General features: G+C 33.6%; 1 protein-coding gene across 3 annotated transcripts in view; it reads right to left on the bottom strand.

Moving 5' to 3' along the window:
- Nucleotides 1-26,786, bottom strand: part of oxr1b (oxidation resistance 1b) — a 97,891-nt gene that overhangs the window by 64,150 nt on the left and 6,955 nt on the right. For 2 of the 3 annotated variants that reach the window (XM_005159459.5, XM_005159458.5), the window contains exons 2-3: nucleotides 25,443-25,532; nucleotides 6,303-6,499 (exon numbers count right to left, since the gene is read on the bottom strand). In XM_005159459.5, coding sequence (XP_005159516.1) covers nucleotides 6,303-6,499; nucleotides 25,443-25,459 — 214 coding nt within the window. In that variant the 5' untranslated portion in view covers nucleotides 25,460-25,532. Of the gene's footprint in view, nucleotides 1-6,302; nucleotides 6,553-25,396; nucleotides 25,533-26,786 lie in introns of all 3 variants that reach the window. The other variant, XM_073931030.1, reaches the window with a different exon arrangement.

Here is a 26,786-nt window from a genome sequence, read left to right on the forward strand (position 1 = left end):
ACGAAAGGATGGTTAAAATAATTGTCCTGTAGTAAAATGACTTACTTTTTCTGTGTGGTTATATAAAATTGGTTTAGTTTTTCTCTGCGTTTATATCAGACTGCAAAGGTTTGCTTCAATCGGATCATATTCAATGTGGTGTGCCCACATTGTGTGCAAATTTCACAAAAACTGAATTTAAAGTTTTGTTTTTTTAGCTAAATTTGTTATTTTAAGCTTCATGTTTCTTCTTTCATTATAAATGTCTTGGTTTTAAATTTAGTTTAATCCTCCAAAGTTATTATTATTTTAAATAAACAAAGCCTTTGAGTTTGTAGTTTGTATTGACTTTACTAAGGGATCGAAAGTGCTTCAAGTCTTGAATATCACTGTGTTTTTAAACATGGTATTACCACATTTGCCACTTTTTTTTTTTTGGTTATTTAAGAATGACAAATTATATATATAGTACACAATCCTAAAATTTTAAATGCAAAACACCACAAAAAAAAGCTATAATGCAAACTAATTTTCATGATCAATTTAAGACTATGCAGATCGCTGGGGAACTACACATCGGCCGCCGCATGACCTTCAACTACCAGGATGCTTTGCACCAATCCCTCCTGCCACAACTGACAGTCATTTGGGCACACAGACGCACATAGTTGCTGTTCATTACCACTGATTTCATGGACTATATATACAGCTCACTCACACACACATGGCTGAGTCTTGTTGTTTGTTCGTTAACCTGTAACTTTACAAAGTGTTTCTTTAAGATGCTGTGTTTCCTGTTCCTAGCCTTGTTCTTTGTTTATCGTGCCTGTTACCTGTATTGACTATTTGCCTGTTTCTCGACTACACCTTCTGGATTTTCTGCATGTACCCATTTGCTCCTGTGGTTGACACTTGCCTGGTTAACTGATTATTTCTAAATGAAACTGCACTTGGATTCTCAATTCCGTTGCCAGCATCCTTGAGTTACAATAATATACATTGTTTGTGATAAATGTTATTTAAATAAATTTAATTAAATTTATAATTTAAAAGGAATATAATCTTTATTTTTTTCCTCACATTTATACAGCTGAAGGCAAAAATATCATGCCTCCTGTGAAATTCAAACTATTTTACATTGAGTTCTTCAGTGAGAAAGGTAATTTTTACAGTTTTTCCTTTTTAAAATGATTAAGGTTAATACTATTATGATTTTTAATTTTTTGACTACACTGCAAAAAAAGCTTTTCTTACTTAGATTTGTTGTCTTGTTTCTAGTCCAAATATCTACAAATTCTTAAATCAAGAAGCATTTTCTAGACAAGCAAAACATATTGTCTTGTTTTAAGAAATAATATGTCAAAAGTTTTTCCTCAAATCAAGCAAAATAATCTGCCAATGGGGTAAGCAAAATAATCTTGTGTTTCGATTTCTGATACGATTATTTTGCTTACCCCATTGGCAGATTATTTAGCTTGGTTTAAGAAAAAACTCACTTCATTTTGTCATATTATTTCTTAAAACAAGATAATATGTTTTGCTTGTCTAGAAAATGCTTCTTGATATAAGAATTTGTAGATATTTGGACTAGAAACAAGACAAAAGAAAAGCATTTTTGCAGTGTACAGAACCAACTACTCTTGTCCAATGACTTCCCTAAAGATGTATATGCACACAGGCTTTTAATTTTCAGACAGCCAGACCAATGGCTTTCGGTGAACTGTCGCTCCATTACAAAATTTCCACACTTAAGATCTGTTTTCTTTAAAAATTTAAAACTTATAATAAAAAGTTGGTCTCAGAATGGACAAGAAACACTGCATTAAATAAAATTTTTCCCTGCCATGTATTTAAAATATGAAAATTTATTTTACCACAGTATTTTCAATGGAGTTTCTGCGCCATTCTGCTGCCACTGATGGCGCTATAGAGTTTGCACCATCTATCATCTCATTTTATGCTTGAACAACTAAATGAATGCTTAGGTCTATTTAACTGAATGCTTTCTGTTAGGCTTTTACTGGAAGTTTACTGTTGGCTGAAAAACACTAGCTGTGCATATAGCCTATTAGCCTAACCTTAACCAAATTAGGCCATTAAAAAGCACTTTAAGCTGAATATTAGTATCTTGCTAAATAAAAAGTAAAATACAATGTACTGTTATCATGGCAAATACAAAATAAATCAGTTATAAAAACTACTTCAGTGTTTAAAAATGTGTTGAAAAAATGATCTTTGTTAAACAGCGCTTGGAAAATATTTAAAAATGAAAGCAGTTTTCACAGGAGAGCTAATAATTTAGCTTTCACCCATATGTCATTTAAATACTACATTTTAGAGGAAAATATAATTCAATTTCTTATATTTTAATATGTAACACAATTAGTTGTGAAGTCTGCAAGCATTCTCTGAGTTAAACTTGTTGGCAGCTAATACCTATCAGCAACTACAAATTTGTTTAGACTCTAGGAAAAGATTTAGATCCAATCCACACTGCTAAAACATTTATAAAAACCATTTGTATGAACTCAGAAGTGATCCTGCTTAAGACAGCGAACAAATTGCCATGATTAACGGTCTAATTACCCTGACTTACGGCATGCAGTAAACCAGAGCGGCACAGATCTGATCAAAGGGCCTTGATTAAAAGATCTTCTCCGCAGCCAGTTAACCAGGAGAGACGCTCCACCACTGGAGAACTAATAGCAAAGAGCTGCGTCTTCAATCCCAGGAGACTAAACTGAACCCGCAGGTACCAAAACACAAAACATGAGCCAGAACGGAAACGTCGCAAAATACCCCCAGCATTTATCCCTTGAGGGAAATCTAGCTGAATTACTTACGGCGTGTTCACGAGGTTAACTGAGCTCATGGTGTAGCTGTCTGGTTTAAAATATAAAATGCATCACACAAATCCATGTTTAGTTGTTCACCTAGGGTGCGGGTGTATTTTTTCACTCCCCTGTTCTTCTAAAATGCCATTAGAAGGGTTGATTCATCCAGGCTATTTGTAGACGCGCTAGAGAGATCAGAAGTGGTTTAAAAGGAAAAGCAAAAGAGCAGGATTTAAGTTTCAATCCTGCAGACGTTATTGTTATTGCAGTGCATTATTCATGGTAAAATGTTGCTTGTTTAGTCTGGAAAGTCTTCTGACCTTCACATAACCCAGGGAATTGAAAAACAAGGTGGTTTTTATTTGCAGCATGACTAGATTTTCTGCCATGTTTGAATAACAAAACAGTATTCTTTTTGCATCAACCCTCCCCCACTCCACACCCTCCCGAAACACAGAAACACATTTTAAATGGATTTGTAAATGTTAACATATTTATGCTGTTCATGCAATTAAAAAATTTAATTGATGCTGCAACTTAACATCTTAAAATATGATCATTAAAATCTGTTTAGGATGAAAGACTCACTAGCCTGAAAACAAAGCCTCACTAGTGAAAACGACACAATTCTAAAGTTTTTTAGGGAGGGACAACATAATTGTTTTATGTTCAATTCACTTAAATTCGTAAAAAACTATTAAGTTAACTGAATCAATTTGTGTTAAGATGACATGAAGTGATTTTTTTACAGTGTATTTTAAAATGTAGTCAGCATGACAATAGCATAAATGCTAAAACAAAAATATTTGTATATTCAATTCAATTCAATTCAATTCAGCTTTATTTGTATAGCGCTTTTACAATGTAGATTGTGTCAAAGCAGCTTCACATAAATGGTTATAGTAACTGGAACAGTGTGGTTCAGTAACTGGAACAGTGTGGTTCAGGTTTTAGTGTTTAAGTTCAGTTCAGTTCAGTTTAGCTCAGTTCAGTGTGATTTAATCATTACTGAGAGTTCAAACACTGAAGAGCAAATTCATCGATGCGCAGCTCTACCAATCCTGAACCATGCGAGGCAGTGGCGACAGCGGAGAGGGAAAAAAAACTTCACCTGATGGGAGTGAAGAAAAAAAACCTTGAGAGAACCAGACTCAGTTGGGCACGACCATTTTAATTTCTCCGCTGGCCAAAAGTCTTGTGCAGGACTTCATTCGCCGTGGTTTATGCTGGATATATATAGTTTATTAAATAACTTTAAATTTATGTCATTTATGTTAAATTTATGTCATTTATGTCATTCACAACAGTTATAAGCGGGCCCACACGGAATCTGCGCGCATAGAAATTGCACCCTTTTCAGCCCATCATTGAGTCTATTTAGGTATGTGTAAATGTGTGTAAATTTATATTTACTTAGTGTTTAAATTAGTTTCAGTAATATTACTGACTAATATGAAAATGTTTGTTCGATTTACTTACAATGATAATAAAAATTCCTTACATTTAAATAGAGCTTTTCTGAGGACTTAAAGCACTTTACACATAGGGGAGATTCTCCTCATCCACCCCCAGTGTGCAGCATCCACCTGGATGACGCGACAGCAGCCATATTGCGCCAGACCCAGCTGATTGGTGTAGAGGAGACAGAGTGATGAAACCAATTATGATATGGGGATGGTTAGAAGACCATGATGGCCAGTGGGCAAATTTGGCCAGGGTGCCAGGGGTATTCTGGAATTTGTTTTATGTAGCGGATGCCCTTCCAGCCGCAACCCAGTACTGGAAAACACCCATACACATTCATTCACACACGCACTCATACACTACAACCAATTTAGCTTATTTAATTCAACTATAGCGCATGTCTTTGGACTGTGGGGGAAAACGGAGCACCCAGTGGAAACCTGGACCAGTGACCTTCTTGCTGTGAGGCGACAGTGCTAACCACTGAGCCACCGTGCCGCCACATCACAAATCGATTAATTTAACAAACTCAAGTGGATTGAACATAAAACAATGAATTGTCCCCAAAAAATCTAAATAATTGTGTTGCTTCAGCTCATTTTAAGCAAGTAGTTTGAACAAGCAGCATAAATAAATATTTAAATTTAATGTTTTGAGTACACTTTGACTATTGACTATTGTCGAGCAATAATTCCACTATCACTACTGAGCAGAAGAAACGGCTTCATATTGTGACCACTTTCTATGTATATATGCAATAACTACTTTATTAAAAGCATTATGTATTGTTTAAAGAGTCTTAAGCAAATTTATAAGAGTTAAGAAGGCTCCATGTTGTGCTTAACAAAGCCCCTAGTGTAAATTCACTGTAAACCACGACTTCTTGAGGTTTATTGCTTTAGTACAACCCTTAGAAATGGCCAGGAAGTATCAGACGGAGGGTTAAAGTGTGTTCATCATTGTTACTGTAGGTCTTCTCAGTGTAGTTTAGAGGCTGAAGCATCATCCTGCAATTCAAGAGTAATTACTCCGCTTGTGTGTGTTTGTATGTGTGTGTGTGTGTGTGTGTGTGTGTGTGTGTGTGTGTGCGCTTACAGAGGGATGAGATCCTCTTTTCTCCTCTGATTACAGTCTCAAAGGTATCGGTTTTCCTCTTACTGCAGCGCCAGTCAGTCAGTTCCTCTGCCAACACTGGATTAAGCATAACTAACTAACAAGTCTCACCGGACGATTCGCTTTCATCATCAGATAATGTTAATGTTGCTGTGCTTAATCTGCATTAGACACGCTTCTATGAAGCGTTTTCTAATGCACCATACGCTGTTTGACAACGCCACAATTTTACAGTTATTTACCGCAAATATTCCCAGTAAAATACCACATCATTGTTTACAGTTCACTACTGTAATATGCACTGGGTCATTTGAAAACTTTTACAGTAACTTACTGTATATAAGGATTTTGCGGTATTCTGCTGTAATCAAAGTCATGCTACTGTAGCTAAAGATAAACATGAGACAAAAATCTTGAAACAAAATGTATTTGAACTAGATTGATCAATGAAAATTACTTTTGTAAACCATTTAAAATGAATATAATAACAACTAATAATACATCTCGTAGATCTGATCACTTGTTTGGAATTTATTGAAGAAAAAAATGAAGATTTTGCACTGCTGGTGTAAAATGTAAATAAATTACAGTAAAATTAAATTGTCATATTGTAAAATTAAAAAGTATTAAAGGACATGTTACCATAAAGAGAAATGTCAGTAAGGCTATTTTGCTATTAAATGAAACTGCGGTATGGCCCTGCTACTGTAAAACCCATTTACAGGTAAGTTACTCTAAAGAGAGAGTGCGGCCAGTAAGTTACCGCAAATATACAATAAGACGTCTAACAGTGCTTTAGTAAGTAATTTTACACCACTAAATCATTAAGCACTTTCACATTTAGCAATATGATTGAAAAGTCTCATAAAAAAATTAAAATGACAATAAAATTTTATAAAAAAGAATACGCACCGATGGTATATCCCCGCTTGAGTTCTCCACGTCGAGGACTGCGAGCCTTCTGGATGTTGGTGGTGTTGATCTCCTTTTCTTCCCTGATGGTGGTTCGCGCCACGTTCTTTATGAGCGGTGACGCCAGCAGGTCTTTGACCAGAGATCCAGCATAACCCTCATCAGGGATGTCCACCGACTGAGACTTCTTCTTTAACCTACAATGAAGAAAAGACGAATGAAATGCATTAAATTTTCAGAAATGTGTTTACTTTAATCTACAAACAAAAACGTTATTTGTCACACACATGAGTCATACATACTGTGAAATGCAATGAAATGCTTACACAACCACTCATGACTTAAAATAATAACAATAACAAAAAAAAAATATGAATCTGAATTATGGATAAATAGAATAGAATAGAATAGAATAGAATAGAATAGAATAGAATAGAATAGAATAGAATAGAATAGAATAGAATAGAGTAGAATAGAATAGTTTTGCAACAAATAATAAAAGCAAACATCAGATATTTAAAGATTTTTGATATAGAATTTGTGGCTGTAGAAAAAATTACAAAGGATAAAAATATATAAGAGCTATCTCTATACAGTAAATCTTGTATTTTTTAACACATATTCTAGCAGGTTTTAAATTCAATAATTATTTAATTGAATAAGCACACATTACATTAAAATCATTAGAATCATTAAAAGTGACAGTAAAGCCTTTCACAAATGTTATAAAATCATTTCTGTTTGATGTTCTTTTGCATTTTCTGTTCAACAAATAACAATAATAATAATAATAATAATAATAATAATAATAATAAAACATTATTCATGATCTCTATGAAAATATTAAAAGTACTGATTTTGGTATTGAATTGAAACATTTCTGAAGGTTTAATGTGACTAAAGGCAGTTTTGTTGAATTATTTTTTGTTTGTTTGAATTGGGATGCATAACATATCAGGCATTAAGGGTATTCATAAATAAATGTATATTTTAATACTATTGTAATGGGCTAAATAAGAAAATCACACAGGATAAACACCTCCAGATCTAAACATTTACTACAGTATTTTGTTGCCCCCCGTACAGTTGAAGTCAGAATTATTAGCCCCCTTTTGATTTTTTTTCTTATTTAAATATTTCCCAAAAGCTGTTTAACAGAGCAAGGACATTTTCACAGTATGTCTGATAATATTTCTATATAAATAATATAGTTTCATTTGTTTTATTTTGGCTGGAATCAAAGTAGCCTACAGAACAACCGTCATTATACAATATCTTGCCTAATTACCCTAACCTGCCTAATTAACCTAGTTAAGCCTTTAATTGTCACTTTAAGCTGTATAGAAGTGTCTTGAAAAATATCTAGTCAAATATTTTTTTACTGTCATCATGACAAAATCAGAATAAATTGGGGAAAAAATAAACAAGGGGGCTAATTATTCTGACTTCAACTGTTGACTTCAACAAAAATAACTCATGTTTTTGTAAACAGTCTCATCATTTTTTTGTATTGTTTTAGTATACAGTATTTCACATACATAAAATTATTATTATGCATAAGTTTTTTTTATTTTGTATTTAAATTCTTTAATCTCACGTATACACAGTGTTCAACATATATTAGTACACCCCTTAAAATCCCTCATTTAAAATAACATTATCTATAGGAAGCTTTAGAATATTATATTTGTGCATATACAGTATATTAGATCAATCAATAATGAAGCCAAATCTAGGGCTATCAGACAAAACAACTTATGACAATGGTTTATAAATGAGTAGCCCAAATTAATATGTTAGGGAAAAATATGAAATAAAAAAATATAAAAGAGCGAAAATCAAGATAAATAAAAGAAATATATAATTGTAGAAATTTTATTTTCTTTCTTTTGCAATATTTCACCTGAATTTACATTAAATTTTAAATAAATGTATTATCTTTTGATTTCTGAAGATGTTTAGTGTTATGCTGAACAATATAGTTTTTTTTTACTTGTTTTAACATCCCTGTGCACACAGTGGCATCTAGTATTCTAATGGAACAGCACCAAATCAATATTATGCTCTAGTTTGTTTTGCAGAGTGCTTAAGTGTAGCCTTTAGTAAACTTTGCCCCTTTAAGTTGTTTTGGTGCTCCTGCAGTAGACGAAGTGCTTCAGACAGCACAAGTGATGGGGACAAACAGAGCGGCCCATCTAGATAAACTGACCTAGATTCTCAAAGAGCAGTCTGAAGTCTCACACTCACTCATTCACGCATGCAATGAGCTCAGGACACTCAACTCCAGGACAACACGAAGACTAATTCAGTTAAGATGATTTCTAGGGTCCTTTCAGGATTTAAGGATTATCTCACTTACAGAATAATTTACTCACCCCCTAATTTTCTCCATACAGACTTGTGTGATGCTCGGTGGTTTGAACTTATAAACTGCAGTTTCGATGCAGCTTTAAAGTACTCTAAATGATTCCAGCAGAGGAATCGGACGGGTGCTGGAAATCCTTGAATTTTAATCAAGTCTTTTCATGGTCTGAAATGTGCTTAGATTTTGGATAAAGAGTTTGAATATATAATTGTGTTTCTTTCTTAATATAATTTACTAAAATAATGATAATAATAATAATAATTATTATTATTATTATTATTATTATTATTATTATTATTATTCATTCCTTTTCTATCGGCTTAGTCTCTTTATTCATCAGGGGACTGCGGAATGAACCACCAACTTATCCAGCATATGTTTTACACAGCAGATGCCCCTCCAGCTGCAACCCAGTAATGGGAAACATCCATACACACTCATTCACACACATTCACTATGGCCAATTTAGTTTAATCAATTCACCTGTACCGCATGTCTTTGGACTGTGGGGGGAACCAGAGCACCCGGAGAAAACTCATGCCAACACGGGGAGAACATGCAAACACCAGAAATGCCAACTGACCCAGCAGGAACTCGAACAAGTGACTTTCTTGTTGTGAGGCAACAGCGCTACCCACTGAGCCACTCACAATAAAAATAATAAATATATAATCAAATATTTCTTTCTCTCTCTCTCTCTCTCTCTCACACACACACACACACACACACACACATGATGAGACTTTGTAGTTCAAATGTACATAAATGTTTCTTTTAAATAAAAATGACTGTTCATTTCACTTTCACTTTCAAACTGCAGTTTGAAAGTTCAATATGTAGAAATATCATGCATGCATGTTTTCCTTAAAAATGTATTTCTTAAAGTCATAGTTCATCATTTACTCTCTCGTTAGTTTTTTCTGTTGCACACAAAAGAAGATATTTTGAAGAATGCTGGATGCTGACACCCTCTTGACTTCAATAAGACAAAGCAAAATAATATGGAATTCAATATTTATTGCATTAGCAATTTTAGGAAAGTTGCTTTCTTATTTATCAAATCTAATCTCCTACACAAATAGTTATGGTACTATATAAGCTATATATATATATATATGGTTGAAGTCAGAATTATTAGCCCCTCTAAATTAATAGCCCCCCTGAAATATTAGACCCCTGTTTATTTTTTCCCCAATTTCTGTTTAACGGAGAGAAGATTTTTTTCAACATAATTCTAAACGTAATAGTTTTATTAACTCATTTCTAGTAACTGATTTATTTTATCTTAGAAATAAAACAAATAAGACTCTCTCCAGATGAAAAAATATTATCAGACATACTGTGAAAATTTATTTACCCTCTTAAACATCATTTGGGAAATATTAAACAAAGAAAAAAAATTCAAAGAGGTACTAATAATTCTGACTTCAACTGTATACACACACACACACACACACACACACACACACACACAAATCTGCAGATTTATGCAGAATTATTTTGTATTGATTATCTTAACTAAAACTTAATATATGAAATATCAATAACATTTATTTAATGTTTACAATGCAAATACATCAAGATCCACTTATTTGGTAAACAAAGCAAGTCTCTCATATAATACATCTACTAAAAGACAGAAAATATTACTTTACAAATTGTATAGTAAATAAATAAAATGACTCGATGGGCTAAAAATCAGCGGGTTTCTGCATGCGCAGATTCTGTGTTGGCCTAGTTATAGGTTTTGAAAAAGTGAGGGGTGATTAAATGGCAGACTTATAATTTTTTTGTGAACTATCCCTTCCATTTTTGACTGAAAAAAATAAATAAAATTAACATCTTGGATTATAAGTGGGTAAATTATCAGGAGATTTTCCTCCTTAAAGTGAACTACTCCTTTAACTAATTATCCACTGGTGACTGCAGATGCACTGGTTACTTACTGCAGTTATTAGCAGCATGGCCATATCAGTAAATATTGACAACCTAAAGCTGGTTGCTTAAGGAAATTGCTGTTGACGTTGGTAAACCTGTTTAAAAAATCTGGCTTCATTGTCATGGGTTGATCGCCTGGTTTTATAGTCCCATCGGGAGACATTGAGATGCCATAAATCTGCGCTGAACTTATCAGCTAATGGACTCGCTCTCATTTACGACATGCTATTGTCACGGTAAATGTGAAACTGCTCGCCGGAAGCCTTCTACATGTCAACCGTCTTCTAGCATTAGCTGAACGTTTATCAATGGCCCGCAGATAACAAACCATTCAACAATGACATGATCAGTTGCAGATTAAAAACTTCAACAGCTTTCAAAGACATGTGAATAATTTGCAGGAGAAAAATCACACAAATGTTTACTCTTTTAAAAATATCTAATATTTAACATACTGAACTTTGGCTTAGTTAAAAACGACAGCTTTAACTATTATCCAGACAAATAGATTTTAAACAAGTCAAATAAAGTGTAATTTTCAAATCCTAATGGCTAATGTGGACTGGACTATAAACACAAATGCAGCCAATTGTATGATCTTTTTAAAGATGGAATTAAATTTGCACATAAAATTTTTTTTTTAAAAATGTAATAAATATTTTGATGAGAGTAATTATGTGAACATACAAAAACTGTGGAATGAATTATGCATTAATAATTAATTAAAACTGCTTGAAGTGTTTTACAAACATATCTTTTTAAACTGTCTTTTTGTACAAAAATAATTGCAAAACTTTAAAAATAGGTTTTACAACTCCCCTAGAGTCAAACAGTTCAGTTTGACAGTTTTTGAATCCATTCAGCTGATCTTTTAGCTTAGCTTAGCATAGATCATTGAATCTAATTAGACCATTAGCATCTCACTCAAAAATGTTGATTTTACTATTGAAACCTTGACTCTTCTGTAGTTAAAGTGTACAGAAACTGATGGAAAATTGAAAGGTGCTATAAATAAAAATAAAATAGCACACTATGGCTAGGAATTTAAAGGAATTATGAATTGCCGGCATACCATGGCTACAGCAGGCGCAATGATATTACGCAGCACTTGAAATGAGCAGGATGCTAATGGTCTAATTCGATTCAACGAGCTATGCTAAGCTAAGCTAAAAAATGAATAAAAAATTTAATTAAAAAAATAATAAATAATTTTCCCAGAGATGGGTTGCGACTGGAAGGGCATCTGTTGCGTAAAAATGTGCTGGATAAGTCGGCGGTTCATTCCGCTGTGGCAACCCTGGATTAATAAAGGGACTAAGTCGACAAGAAAATGAATGAATGAATGAATAAATAAACAAAATTAGTAAAATTAGCCTATTTATTTTTAATTAAAGTGTTCTGTTAAAGGGGCGGCACGGTGGCTCAGTGATTAGCACTGTCGCCTCACAGTAAAAAGGTCACAGGTTTGTGTCCAGGCTGGGTAAATTGGCATTTCTGTGTGGAGTTTGCATGTTCTCTCCGTGATGGCGTGGGTTTCCTCCGGGTGCTCCGGTTTCCACCACAGTCTAAAGCAGGGGTGGGCAAACTCGGTCCTGTAGGGCCGGTGTCCAGCACAGTTTAGCTCCAACTCTAATCAAACACACCTGCTTCTAGATTTCTAGTGCTCTTGAAGACGCTGATTAGCATGTTCAGCTGTGTTTGATTAGTGTTGGAGCTAAACTGGTCAGGACACCGGGCCTCCAGGAACACCCCTGGTCTAAAGACATGCGCTATAGGTGAATTGAATAAACTAAACTGGCTACAGGGTATGAGGGGGGGTTGCAGCTGGAAGGGCATCCGCTGCTTAAAACATATGCGGGATTAGTTGGCGGTTCATTCCCCTGTGACAACCCTCGATGAATAAAGGGACTAAGCCGAAAAAAAATGAATGAATGAATGAAAGGGATAGTTTCCCCCAAAAATGTATATCCTTTAACCATCAACTCATCCTTTACTTGTTCCAAATCTGTTCTTCTGTTATTCTGATATTCTGAAAAAAGCGTGAAACTTATAACCATTGACTTTAATTGTATTTGTTTTTTTCTCTGTGGATGTTAATGCTTACAGCTTTCCAACATTCTTCAAAACGTCTTCTTTTGTGTTCAACGGGAAAAAAGAAACTCATAAAGGTTTGAAACCACTTGACGGAAAATAAATGGTGAGCAAATTTTCCATTTTGTTGAACTATTCCTCTAAACGACAGCACAGAAAAATACTAGCAGTTCCCAGTCATAACAGTGTCAGCGTGGAACATGTTTAACGAGGAGTGAGTGAGCATTAATGGAGATTATGACGGATTTTAAGCTCCTCAAGCTCCTGCTAAACTTCTTAAATATTAGATAACAGCAGCAGGTGTTGAATCCACAGCCCATGGGTACTGATCTTATTAGACAATAAAATATTAACTAACTTTAATCTGTTACCGCTCTGATTTATGGATCAGCTAATATAGTTTCAACCAAACGGAAGAAAAGGTAAAATCATACACTCTAAAATTGTTGTATTGTTGTAACCCAATGTTAAGTCAAATGTGAACAAACCTTAGCAACAGCATAGCAACAGCCTATAGCAATGACTCAACCCCAAAACAACTGGAAAGTAGATGTATGTTTTCTTTATGGAAATGGTAAAACCAGCATGGCTTATTATTGCACAGGCCTGATAACGATATAAGGAATATTAAATATTCACATTCTGTGCTTGTGTTGAACCAAGATACTGACATCAAAGGCTGGAACTGGGTCATTGTTGAATATGTTGTAGAACAAACACTAACACAATGAAAAAACTGCTGGGAAAACTCTTGTTTATTCACAAAAGCCATGACAGAAATGCACTACCAAACATTAATTTAAGATAAATTTACTGTGACCGTCCCACAAATAGAGAACAAAGTCTTTATGCAGTAAACTCAAAAATTCATTTGCATTGCTTGGTGTTAATTTATTTTTCCATCTTGTACAATTTTGGATACACGTGTATCATGACTGACTTTCGTTTTTAATGAGGTTTACTGCTGTATTACACCAGTTTTTGTTTGTAGTAAAACTGATGGGTTTAAACTGAGTCAAATCAGGTCAAATAAAACAACAAATATAGTTAGTAGAATATAGTACTACCAGTAGTACTACTTCAACAGATTTTAATGTCAATAATCATAATAAAAATAAAAAATAAAAAAATTATAATATTAATACACGTTACGAACTATTATTTTGGATTTCACTAGTATGAAGAAAATATAAAACAAAAGAAATAAAAGAAAAAAGATGAAAATATAATCAAAATAAATTAAATTAAATATAAAAAAATCAATAAAATGTACTAATTTTAAAAATAAAAAACAAAAAATGTTTAATAAAATAAAACAAAACAAAACAAAAAATATAAAATATATAAAATATATACAATTTATAAAAAATTTTATTTAATAAAATTGAATATTAAAATAGAAATAAAATACAATTAAATTAAAGTTAAACAAAAGAAAAGAAAAATATAGAAAATAAAAAATAAAACAAAATAAAATATAAAAATATAAAATACATGAAGTAAAATATTAAAAATTTAAAAAATTAAAAATAACATAAAATAAAATAAAATAAAATAAAATAAAATAAAATAAAATAAAATTAAATTAAATTAAATTAAATTAAATTAAATTAAATTAAATTGCTGGGTTAAATATAAAAATTAAAAGAAAAAAGAAAATGAAAAGAAATAATATTGAATTAAATTAAACAAAAAAGAAAATATAAAATATACAAAATTACAAATAAATTAAATAAAATATATAAAAGAAAACATTAAATATATATTTTGGTCTGGAAGAGCATCTGCTGCATAAAACATTTGCCATGCAGTTCATTCAGGGATAAATACATGACTAAGCTAAAGAAGAAAAATAATTAATGATTAATGAAAATTTTAAAATAAAAAAAATAAATAACTTGAACTAAAAATAAGTAAATCACATAAATCAAATTAACATTTAAAAGATTTTTTTTCAAAATGTTATTTGAATCGTATTTACAAGTTTCAGCAAGCTAAATGGTGCAGCTCAAATTATGCAGAACAGAACAAAGCCGGCCGTTCAGCTTTTTTATTAAAAGCAAGCAGAGAAACTCTATTAGATAGAAACCAGAGACGAATCAATTTAGCCGAGGCGCTGTCCGACCTGTCAAACAGAATACAGATTATTATAAATGTGCCCTTCAGTTCTAAAATAATGCACTGTTCTGAATGCATTCAAAATTTCTCCAGAGATTTACATGTAATACTAATTTATTTATTACAATGCAATCCAAGTCATGTTATTTGCATATGTTTCTTAGCAGCACTGAGCACATTTCAATATGACTTTAACTTGCAGTTGCATTGGATGTTTTTTCCCTCGTCACTCTTGAAACATCAGTCGAGGTCTCCAGGCTTCTTACGCAAGCACTTGAGTTTGGAGCACAGACTGCATTAATACAGTACTCGGTGTTCCTTCATGCTTTCAATGGCAGACACACTCCGTCTTACTAACTTTTCTTTCTCTAAAAGACAGACAAGTTAGACTTAATTAGGCAAGGTGGGAGATGCTAGAACTCTACCAATCGCTACACTGGAGAATAAAGCACTGCACACCAATTTCACACCAATTAAGGACGGCTTAAAGGCAATTGTTCAGTCAGAGCCATTCCTCAAAGTTACTCTAGTGAAACCGAGGATATTAAAAAGTTCACCTATACACACACTTTTCAGTGTGATATCTTGGACTCTTCTAACATTCAGAAAGTGTACACAGTGTTTAGTTAAGCAGTATTTGTTTTGTTTTTTAGTCAATTTGTTTTTTAAAATTTATGGATCATGATTAGGCTCACACAGAATATGTGCGTGCAGAAATCCTCAGAATTCCACAGATTTTTGCCTATCATTGAGTCTATTTATTTACTTGTGTAAATGAGTGTAAATTTATATTTATTCAGTTTTTTAATTAATTTCATTAATATTTTTGCCTAATATGAAATGTTGTGATTTATTTATATTAGTCTTTTAGCAGATATATTACATGAGATACCTGCTTTGTTTACCAAATAAGTGGATCTAATTGTATTTGCATTGTAAACATTAAGTTAAACATTTTAACATTTAGTTTATTTTTTATGTTATATATTAAGTTTTTAGTTGGGATACTCCTAAAATCATTCCACATAAATCTGCAGATCTTTTATTTATTTTTTTTATTTATTTACAAAATTCTGCTCAGAACTAGCAAAAAAATGTCCGCAGATTCTGTCTGGCCTAAATCATGACCCAAAAATTGCATAATTATAAATAAAATATATACAGTTTACACACATACATGCGAGAGGCAAAACAATGACTAATCTCTTATTTGATCACTCATTAATACTAACAGAAATCCAATAAACAATGATTTGAAAGATTTTATTTTATAATGTTTTTGCCTTCACTTCACTCATTATTTCTAAAATAAAATAAACATTTAATATAACATGAAATAACATAAAACTAAGTTTTAAAATAAAGTTGAAATTTTTTCCTGAACTTGATTCATGAAACACAACATAACACACCACTACACTAAACAAAATAAACAACTAAATTAAACAAAAGAAACAAACAAAACAAATTAACTAAACAAACTAAATAAATAAACTAAATAAAATACAAAATAAACACACTAAAATAAAATAAATAGACTAAACAAAGTAATTAAACTTAATAAAATAAACAAAATAAAAAAAATCTAAATAAAACTAATAAACCAAATAAAATAAACAAACTATATAAATAAACAAAATAAAATAAACAAAATAAAAAAAATTATTAAATTAAACAAGTAAAATAAACTAGACAAACTAAATCAATAAAAACACGCTAAAATAAAATAAATAAAATAAACTAACTAACTAAATAAAATAATTTAAATAACTAAAATAAACTAAACAAATTAAATCCATTCATTCATTCATTTTCTTTTCGGCTGTGTCTTTATTAATTTGGGGTCGCCACAACGGAATGAATCGCCAACTTATCCAGCACATGTTTTACACAGTGGATGCCCTTCCAGCTGAAACCCATCTCTGGGAAATAAACAACAAATTAAATAAATACAATAAAATGAATAAACTAAACAAACTAAATAAATAAAATAAACAAAAAATAAGTTCTAAAAAGTATATTTTAGTTTTATTTATATTTCGATTCTCACTTACCTCATTAATACCAAACGAAATCTCATTCTAATCAAATCATTTGACTGTTCATTTGAGTAAATTGTGCATGACGTAAAACTGTAATTAGCAATGATTAGCTCTAGTTCAGAATCACTTATTCCTTTTGGGAGACAATAATAACCTAATTTATGCAGACTTTCAATATTCGCAAACAGCCGCATTACACACTCCATGAAAGCTAACATGTGGAACACACAATAAAGGCTTTCAAAGTTATATTTTAAGAACCCCAGGGTCTTCTTCTACTTTACTGACCTCCTGCTGAAGGAAAACGTAGCTTCAGACTTTCTCTGAGTGTTTTAAACCCAGCTATAAAACAGTCACTCTGTATTAGGCGAGTGTTTATTGCTGCGTTTTGGTGCTTTTGTTCAATTATGAACTGCACACACCTGAGTGTTTGTTTATAGGATACGAACTATGGAGGCTGTACATCAAAAACATGCCCTACTATTGCCTTCCTAAAAGACATTTTTTTTCCTGACCTCTTGCATAATTCAGATGGGACTGCATGTTTCATTTATCCCTCAAGAAAAGGCTTTCATCTTATAATGCTGCATCTTTGGAGAACGCATGGAAACGTTTCTGCTGCAGTAAAACTTGCACATCTGTTTAGACCTCTAGTGCATTGTGTTTTAATTATATTTGATCAAAAATACAGTAAAAACGCTGTAAAATAAGATGTCTTAAGATTAGTTCTAGAGGGGCGTATTACTGCTAAGGGCTACCAAATCATTCCGGAGGACCATGTGCACTCGTTGATTTAAACATTGTATCCTGAACAAGGTGCCTTGTATCAGGATGATAATGCACCAAAACACACAGCAAGACTGGTGACAGAGTGGTTTCATGAACATGAAAGTAAAACTGAACATGGCCTTGAACTCCTATGGCATGCACAGTCACCTGATCTTAACCTTATTGAGCCACTCGGGGGTGTTTTGGAGGAGTGAGTCAGGAAACGTTTTCCTCCACTGGCATCTCTAGTGACCTGGCCACTATTCTGCAAGAAGAATGGCTCAAAATCCCTCTGGCCACTGTGCAGAAATTGTATCTGTCGTTCCCAAGATAAATTGATGCTGAATTGGCAGCAAAGGGAGGCCAGACGCCATACTAATGAATTATTGTACTCTAAAACCAGGCATTCAGTTTCATTGTTCAATCCTTGTATGTATCTCTTCTGCATTTATTTCATAATGTTTTTGCCTTCACTTCCCTCATTATTTCTAAAATAAAATCCAAAACAACCAGATAATATACCATAAAATGACATAAAAACAAAGTTTTAAAAAATATTTACATTTTTGCCTTTACTTCATTTATTAAACACAAGACGACACACCACTACACTAAACAAAAAAAACTAATAAATTAAACAAAAGAAACAAACAAAACACATTAACCAAACAAACTAAATAAAATTAAAAAACACACTTAAATAAAATAAATAAACTAAACTAAGTAATTAAATTTAATTAAAAAAATAAATGAAATAAAAAAATTGAAATAAAACTAATTTAATAAACTAAACAAAATAAAATAAAACAAAAAAATTAAATACAATAAAAAACTAAAAGTAAACTAAAACTAATTAAAATAAACAAACTAAAATAAAAAATAAAAAACTAACTTAATAAATAAAATAAACAAGCTAAAATAAAATAAACTAAATTACCTAAATAAATAAACAAAATAAAATAAACAAACCAAATAAATAAAATAAACACACTAAAACAACATAAACAAACTAAAATAAAATAAATAAAATAACAAACTAACTAAATAAAATAATTAAAATAACTAAAATAAAATAAACAAATTAATTAAATAAAATAAAAGAAATAAATCTCTTCTGCATTAAAGATATATACAGTTGAAGTCAGAATTACTAGCAACCCCTTTAATTTTTTTTTTCTTTTTAAAATATTTCAATGTTTCCTAAAAGCTGTTTAACAGAGCAAGGACATTTTCACAGTATGTCTAATAACATTTTTTCTTCTGGAGAAAGTCTTATTTGTTTTATTTCGGCTAGAATAAAATCACTTTTTAATTTTTTAAAAACAATTTTAAGGACAAAATTATTAGCCCTTTTAAGCAAATTTTTTTTTATAGTCTACAGAACAAACCATCATTATACAATACCTTGCCTAATTACAATACCTTGCCTAATTATCCTGCCTAGGTAACCTAATTAACCTACAGTAATTAAGCCTTTAAATGTCACTTTAAGCTGTATAGAAGTGTCTTGAAAAATATGTAGTCAAATATTATTTACTGTCAACATAGCAAAGATGAAAATAAATCAGTTATTAGAATAGAGTAATTAGTAAAACACAAATTGGGGAAAAAATAAACGAGGTCTAAAAATTCAGGGGGGCTAATAATTCTGACTTCAACTGTATATACACACACACACACACACACACACACACACACACACACACACACACACACACACACACACAATGATATTGATCTTGAAATGGAAAAATAAGCATTTGTTTTATTTCAAACTAACTAAAACAAATAAGACTTTCTCCTAGAGAAAAATATAATCGGAAATAATGAGAAAAAAAAATTGCTCTGCTAAACATCTTGTGAAATATTTGAAAAACAATTAAAACTTCGAAGGTAAACTCATACTTTTGTCTTCAACTATATGTTTTCTGTTTACAACAGTGTATTTTATTTCACTCGTATTAATCAACCATAACCAAATACTGTAGAAGTCTGAAGGTTGCTCTGTTTTAAACAGTCAGCGTGCCCTGAGTTAATCAAGTGAAGGCAAATTAGCTCTCAGGTTGATTTAGAAGGTGATTAGTCAAACCTGCCACCGGTGATCCTCTAGTTCACCCGCATCCAGAAAGAGCAGTAAACCAACACCTTTCTGTTCAAACCTCACGTCATGTGCTTACGTACTTACTCCATTAGCCTGGACAAATTCAGAGATCAGGCTTGATAAGTGTGTCATTAGTAGAGCCGTCCGAAATTAAAAATTTCTGTGAAGACTGATCTCATCATAGATCACCCCATCTAGTTTTAATATGATCAACAGGAAGCCATAAAAATTGAGGAACATGCTTTTTTTCAAAAAGCAATCCATCACTGTTCCTCTCAGAGATAACAGCTCAGTTCTGCTGCAGCTATAAATAACTTTAATCCTCAAAGGACCTCAGATTCCCTTCCAAACACCACTGACTGGTGCAAATGAAGAAATAACTAACAGAAATAAGAGTCCCTTTAACAACCCCAAAAGGCATTAGAAAAACTATTCCTCGTCTGGAACTACTAACATGTCTCATTCACTGCACAACTGACACTTTTATTAGCAGCATCTGAACCGCATATAAACACCTCTACGTGTGATATCAAGGGAGTCGCAGTGGCGCAGTAGGTAGTGCTGTCGCCTTACAGCAAGAAGGTTGCTGGTTCGAGCCTCACTTGACGTTTCTGAGTGGAGTTTGCATGTTCTCCCTGCATTCGCGTGGGTTTCCTCCAGGTGCTCTAATTTCCAAAAACCAGTCCAAAAACATGCAGTACAGGTGAATTGGGTAGGCTAAATTGTCCGTAGTGTATGAGTGTGTGTGGATGTTTCTCAGAGATGGGTTGCAGCTGGAAGGGCATCCGCTGCGTAGAACATATGCTGATAAGTTGGCGGTTCATTCCGCTGTGGCGACTAAGCCGAAAAGTGAATGAATGAATGAATGAAAGAATGAATATGTGATATATATCTATATATATATATATATATATATATATATATATATATATATATATATATATATATATATATATGTATATGTGTATATATATATATATATATGTTTCTTTATTTAACCAGATAAAAACCCATTGAGATCAAGATCTCATTTACAAGGGTTTCCTGGCCAAGAGGTCTGCAACACACGATTTATATAAAAAATAAAAATAAATAAAAAATAAAAATGTAATAATATTAGTAATAAATATAAAATTGATATAATACAAAAATACAGTTCAGTTTTCCAGCAATATATTAAAAACACATACATTGAGAAATGGACTGTTGTTGTTTGTTAAAAAGGATAGAGCGAAATGATGTCATTGGGATGAGCTCAGATATCTTTAGTTCAGACTGAAGAGTATTCCAGGATGAGGGGGCGGCATGACTAAAGGCTCGCTTCCCTATTTCAGTTCGAACCCGGGAAACAGTCAAATGATAAGCTTCACTTGAGCGTAGGGCATACTGGCTTTTAGACTTATGGAGAAGGGAACATAGGGATGAAGGCACCAGTCCCAGAAGAGCCTTGTAGACCAGAGTCATCCAATGGGTGTACCTTCTTATATACAGAGAAGGCCACTCAGCTTTGGCATACAATTCACAATGGTGAGTAAGTCTTTGACAGCCTGTAACAAACCTTAGAGCACTGTGATAGATGGAGTTTAAAGGCTGAAGACATTTGTTTGAAGCTTGCATATATAAAACATCACCATAGTCAATCAAGGGTAAAAATGTTGCAGACACCAAATGCTTGCGAGCTTTAAGAGAAAAGCAGGATGCATTTCGATAGTAAAATCCGAGCTTAACTCTCAATTTCCTAACCAAATATCATGAGATTTGGAATGACAATGTTTTTGGATAAATTAATTTGTCATAATTTGTATAGAAAAGCATGCAAATATAAAAAATGCGACAAAATGTAGAAACACGATCAAATATTAAAAATGCGACCAAATATGTCCAAGAAAGGTCTAGTGCTTCAGGAGCAAAGATGGGCTGTTTGCCAACAAATGTGTGAAAATTATTGAAAGGTTACTCAAAGTAAGATAGAAAGACATTTGAATATTTCACCTTCAACAGTGCATAGCATAATTAAAGGATTCAAAGAATCTGGAGGATTTTCAGTGCGTAAAGAACAAAGGCGAAAGCCTAAACCGAACAACCATGATTGCCAACTGCTAAAGCGGCACTGCATGAAGAACCGTCATTCATCTATAAAAGATATCACCACATGGGCTCAGGACAACTTTGGCAAACCTTTGTCAAGTACCACGACACATATTTACATCCACAAATGCCAGTTAAAACTGCATTGTGCCAAAAGGAAGCCCTATGTTAACAGTGTCCAGAAGTGCCATTGACTTTTGTGGGCTCCGAGGCATCAGGTATGGATCATCGCACAGTGGAAACGTGTTCTGTGGTTAGATGAATCTGTATTTCAGGTATTTTTTTTGGGAGAAATGTCCCCCGTGTGCTCCGGACCCAAAGAAGAAAAGAATCATCCAGACTGTAACCAGCAACAAGTCCAAAAGCCAGGGTCTGTCACAGTATGTGGTTGTGTCAGTGCTCCTGGCAAAGGTAACTTGCACTTCTGTGATGGCACCATTAATGCTGAAAGGTACATAGAGATTTTGGAGCACAATATGCTGGTTTCCTTTCCAGGAATGCCCATTCAGCACACTTTACAAAGTCCTGGCTGCGCAGACAGAGAAAACAGGTCCTTGACGGGCCTGTCTGCAGTCCCAACCTGTCTCCAATAGAGAATGTGTGGTGCATTTTTCAGCACAATATGCGACAACAAAGACCTCATTGTGTTGCCCACCTTAAGACTTGTTTGCAGAATGAACGGGACAAAATTACACCGGAGACACTTCATCACTTGGTGTCTTCAGTCCCTAAACATATTTTAGGTGTTGTGAAAAGGAATGGCAATGAAACAAAGTGGTAAATGCTTTACTGTTTCAACTTTTTTAGAAATGTGTTGCAAGAACCAAAATTGGAATACCTGCTAATTTAAAAACAAATAATAATAATAATAATAATAAAAACAATAATAATAATAATAATAATGAGGAATTCATTAAATAACACATTAAATTTGTTGTATTGTCTGAATCAAACAAGTCAAAGTAAATTTATAAAATACTTTTTTATTTGTGTTTTCCATACTGTTCCAACTTTTTCTCATTTTGGGTTGTGTTAAAAATGCGACCAAACAAAGAAAAGTGTGCAAATATTAAACAAATTCCATATCTGGACCATATAAACACCTCTGTGTGCAATATATATTGACATTTGGAATCTGGCCAATCTTTCTGTTGGGTACTACTAATTTAAAATGAGCTGAAACAACACAATTCTAAGTTGTTTTAAGACAACATTGTTTTTGTTCAATCCGCTTAAATTTGTTAAAACAGTTTGTGTTCGGACAACATGAACAAATGTGGAACGTAGCATTTTGTTTATTTACAGTGACTGTTTTACTTGTTCCACCATTCTCTCAATGTTCTTTTGTTACATGTCAGGGATTTCATGTTAATGTTAATAGTTTTGTTTTTAAATTTGTTCAAATAAATGGAAATGAATCAATCCCAAACAGCAGTCATTAATAAAAACAGAGATGTAGCCGTTGGTCTTTAATGTGATCGGGTCAGCCATTAGAGCACATGTTAAGCCTAGAGGAGAATATTTCATCCTGGGGAAAAAAAAAAGTGGGATGGAAAGTGCATATGGAGGAATCCAGATTATGGCATCCATCACAGCGGGACGACAGCTGTGCAGTGGGATGGGGAGGCTGTGTGAGGGGTTAAAGAAGATTATGTAATCCTCTTGAGATTTTTACGCTTGAACCACTTAATGATGCAGCGCAAGGTTGGAGCGAAAATTCGAGCGGTACTTGCGTTTTCAATAATGCTGTGTGAAAAGCTTCTGCATTTATTAGAATGTAGAATTAGCTTCACTTGGGGTCTATTTAAATGATAATGCCTGCTTTGTCCTGATCTCTTCTCTCCTGTGTGCTGCTATCAGAGTTCAATTCTTATAGCGCAAAGTTCACTCTGAGAAACCATCCATCCTGCGCTGGCTTATACTTCAGGATCTCTCAGTGTGATATGCTTTTGTATGTGTGTGTGTGTGTGTGTGTGTGTGTGTGTGTGTGTGTGTGTGTGTGTGTGTGTGTGTGTGCCTCAGGCATTGTGCAATCACAGTGAATTCTTAAGCATCAACTCATGCAGTCATACTGATTTATGTTTGCCTGATAAATTATGATGCATATGATATGAAGACCACCAGTCATGTAAACAAATGATGACAGCATGGTACTTCTCAACATCTACACTGGTTAAGCACATGCAAACATTAAGTTTAATTAAATGATCTGTAGGCGGCGAGGCAGTGGCGCAGTAGGTAGTGCTGTCGCCTCACAGCAAGAAGGTCGTTGGTTTGAGCCTCAGATTGTTCAGTTGGCATTTCTGTGTGGCGTTTGCATGTTCTCCCTGCGTTCTCTATCCATAATTTCAGGTGCTGCACATCTTGTATCTTAACACCATAGACAATTGCCTTCAGATGACCCCAAAGATAAAAGTCTAACGGGGTCAGATCAGGAGACCTAGGGGGCCATTCAACTTGTCCACGACTACCAATCCATTTTTCAGGAGACTGCTCATCTAGGAATGCTCAGACCTGACACCTATAATATGGTGGTGCACCATCTTGCTGGAAAAACTCAGGGAACATGCCAGCTTTAATGCATAAAGAGGGAAACACATCATCATGTAGCAATTTCAGACATCCAGTGGCCTTGAGGTTTCCACTGATGAAGAATGGCCCCACTATCTTTGTTGTCTATGGTGTGAAGAGACAAGATGTGCAGCACCTGAAACTACTGATACTGGAAGCCTGTGCTGGCATTTCTCCTGCGGTGTTGCTACCAGTGTGTGAAGAGTGGGAGAAGAGGGTTGCATTGACCATCCAACACAATGGGCAGCACATTGAACACATCTTATAAGTGGTCAGAAACTTGTAAATAATTCATGAAAGAGTTACGTTAAAACCAAGCACACCATTGTTTATCTTGTGAAATTCCCAATAAGTATGATGTGTCAAATGATCCTCTTTCTATTGAAAAAACAAAAGTTTGATCCAAGATGGCCGACCTAAAAATGGCCACCATGGTCACCACCCATCTTGAAAAGTTTGCCCCTCACATATACTAATGTGCCACAAACAGGACGTTAATATCATCAACCATTCCCATTTTATCAAGGTGTATCCATATGAATGGCCCACCCTGTACTTACATGTTCTGGTCTTCTGGTATTTGTATTTATTTTATGCAAAACTCATAAATTTGACCAATATTTTAAGAGGTAAAAGACATCTCACAAAATATTGCACAAAATGAGGTTTGATTCATGTGGATAGTCACACAGAAAAAAAAAACTTACACTACGGGTCAAAAGTTTTGTGTCAGTAGGATTTTTAAATGTTTTTAAAGGATGCTTTTATTTAATCAAATATACAGTACAAATTGTAAAATTGTGAATTGTTATTGCACTATAAAATACATAATCAAACGTAGTTCATAATTTAACTTAATCATTTATTCCAGTGATTTTAAAAATGAATTTTCAGCAACCATGAAAAAACTGACCCCAAACTTTTGACCAGTAGTGCACATTTAACAGTAAATATACACATTGATTGTCATTTTTGACCCAACAAACAGCCCGAATAAGAGTGTCAAACCCACAAAAACAAAGCATGTGAAACACCGTTAAGCACCATTGTGCACTGACCTCTTTGTGCTGAACATTCTGGCTTCTTGTTGTATCCTGTGTTGGAAGGGTGACACAATGACAGCGATAGGCCAGCTCTATGGAGTGGACCTGCAGGAGGAGAGTATGGTTACAGGGAGAGGTTCAATCACCAACTCATGGTATCAAGTTAAAAAAAAAAACATTCAAGGACCAATAACCTCGTCTCTATAAGGGGTGTGACCTCTATGGGTGTGCAAATTACATCTGACATCCACAATCCAACAGGTTTAAGCAAAATCAGAGGAGCTTGGTACTACTCGTGTTTGTTTTTGGTCCACTAATTGCCCGCCAGATGGTGTTTACCAAGGAATTAGCTTGTAGATTTTCTGTCTACGCTAAAAAAAACAAAGATTTTTGCTGCTTGTTCAAACTACTTTAAAAAAGTGAGCTGAAAAAACACCATTCTTGAGATTTTTTGGGTACAACTTAATTGTTTTATGTTCAATCCACTTACATTTGTTATGCTATCTTAATTAGATTTGTGTTGTTACAACATGAATGAATTGCGTGGAACCATGCATTCTTTACAGTGTTCACTGTAAAAAAATATTGCAGTGTAAATTTTTTGAGTTGAATCAAATGAATGATATTCTTATTAACTTCTAGTCATGTCAACTCGCATCAATCAAAGTGACTAAAATATTAAATTAATCTTTCACAATCACCAGTGATCTAGCAGTTGCAGATCGCTGGAGAAATACAAATCTGTCACCGAACTGGACTTCAAATCCCATCATGCACTTCACACACACACCAGTTCTAGTTTTTCCCCTGATTACACACACACAGCTGGAAACTAATCATAAGCTGCGTCCAAAATGGGCAACTACTCAGTAGGTACTGCATTTGAATTTAAATGTACTACTCAACCATTAGAAAAGTATGTTCTATGCAGTATAAATGCGAGTAGTATGAATGGAACTCGAACGTACTACATCCGCCATTTTGTCATGATCACCTGACCTTCCCGCGTTAGTTGCATCGCTTCACTCTCATTTATGAATTCTCTCATGTGGCATCATGGGATAGCGTAGTGTGCATTGGATGCACATTTCATATGCTACTCAGCTTGTATACTGCTTTAGCGTACTATTTAATATGGAAGTAAGCAATTTCGGAGCAGCTATATTACATGGACTATATATTCACCCTTTACACCCACACACACACATTGCTGAGTCTTGTTGTATGTTTACCTGTAACATTGGGAAGCGTTTTCTTTGTCTAGTCTTACCATGCCCTTAGATCCTTGACTTGTTTCTTTATTTATCCTTTATTTATCCGCCTGCACCGACCTCTGCCTGTGACCACGACTACGCTATT

The sequence above is a fragment of the Danio rerio genome, chromosome 19, assembly GCF_049306965.1.
Source record: "Danio rerio strain Tuebingen ecotype United States chromosome 19, GRCz12tu, whole genome shotgun sequence".
Lineage (NCBI taxonomy): Eukaryota > Metazoa > Chordata > Actinopteri > Cypriniformes > Danionidae > Danio > Danio rerio.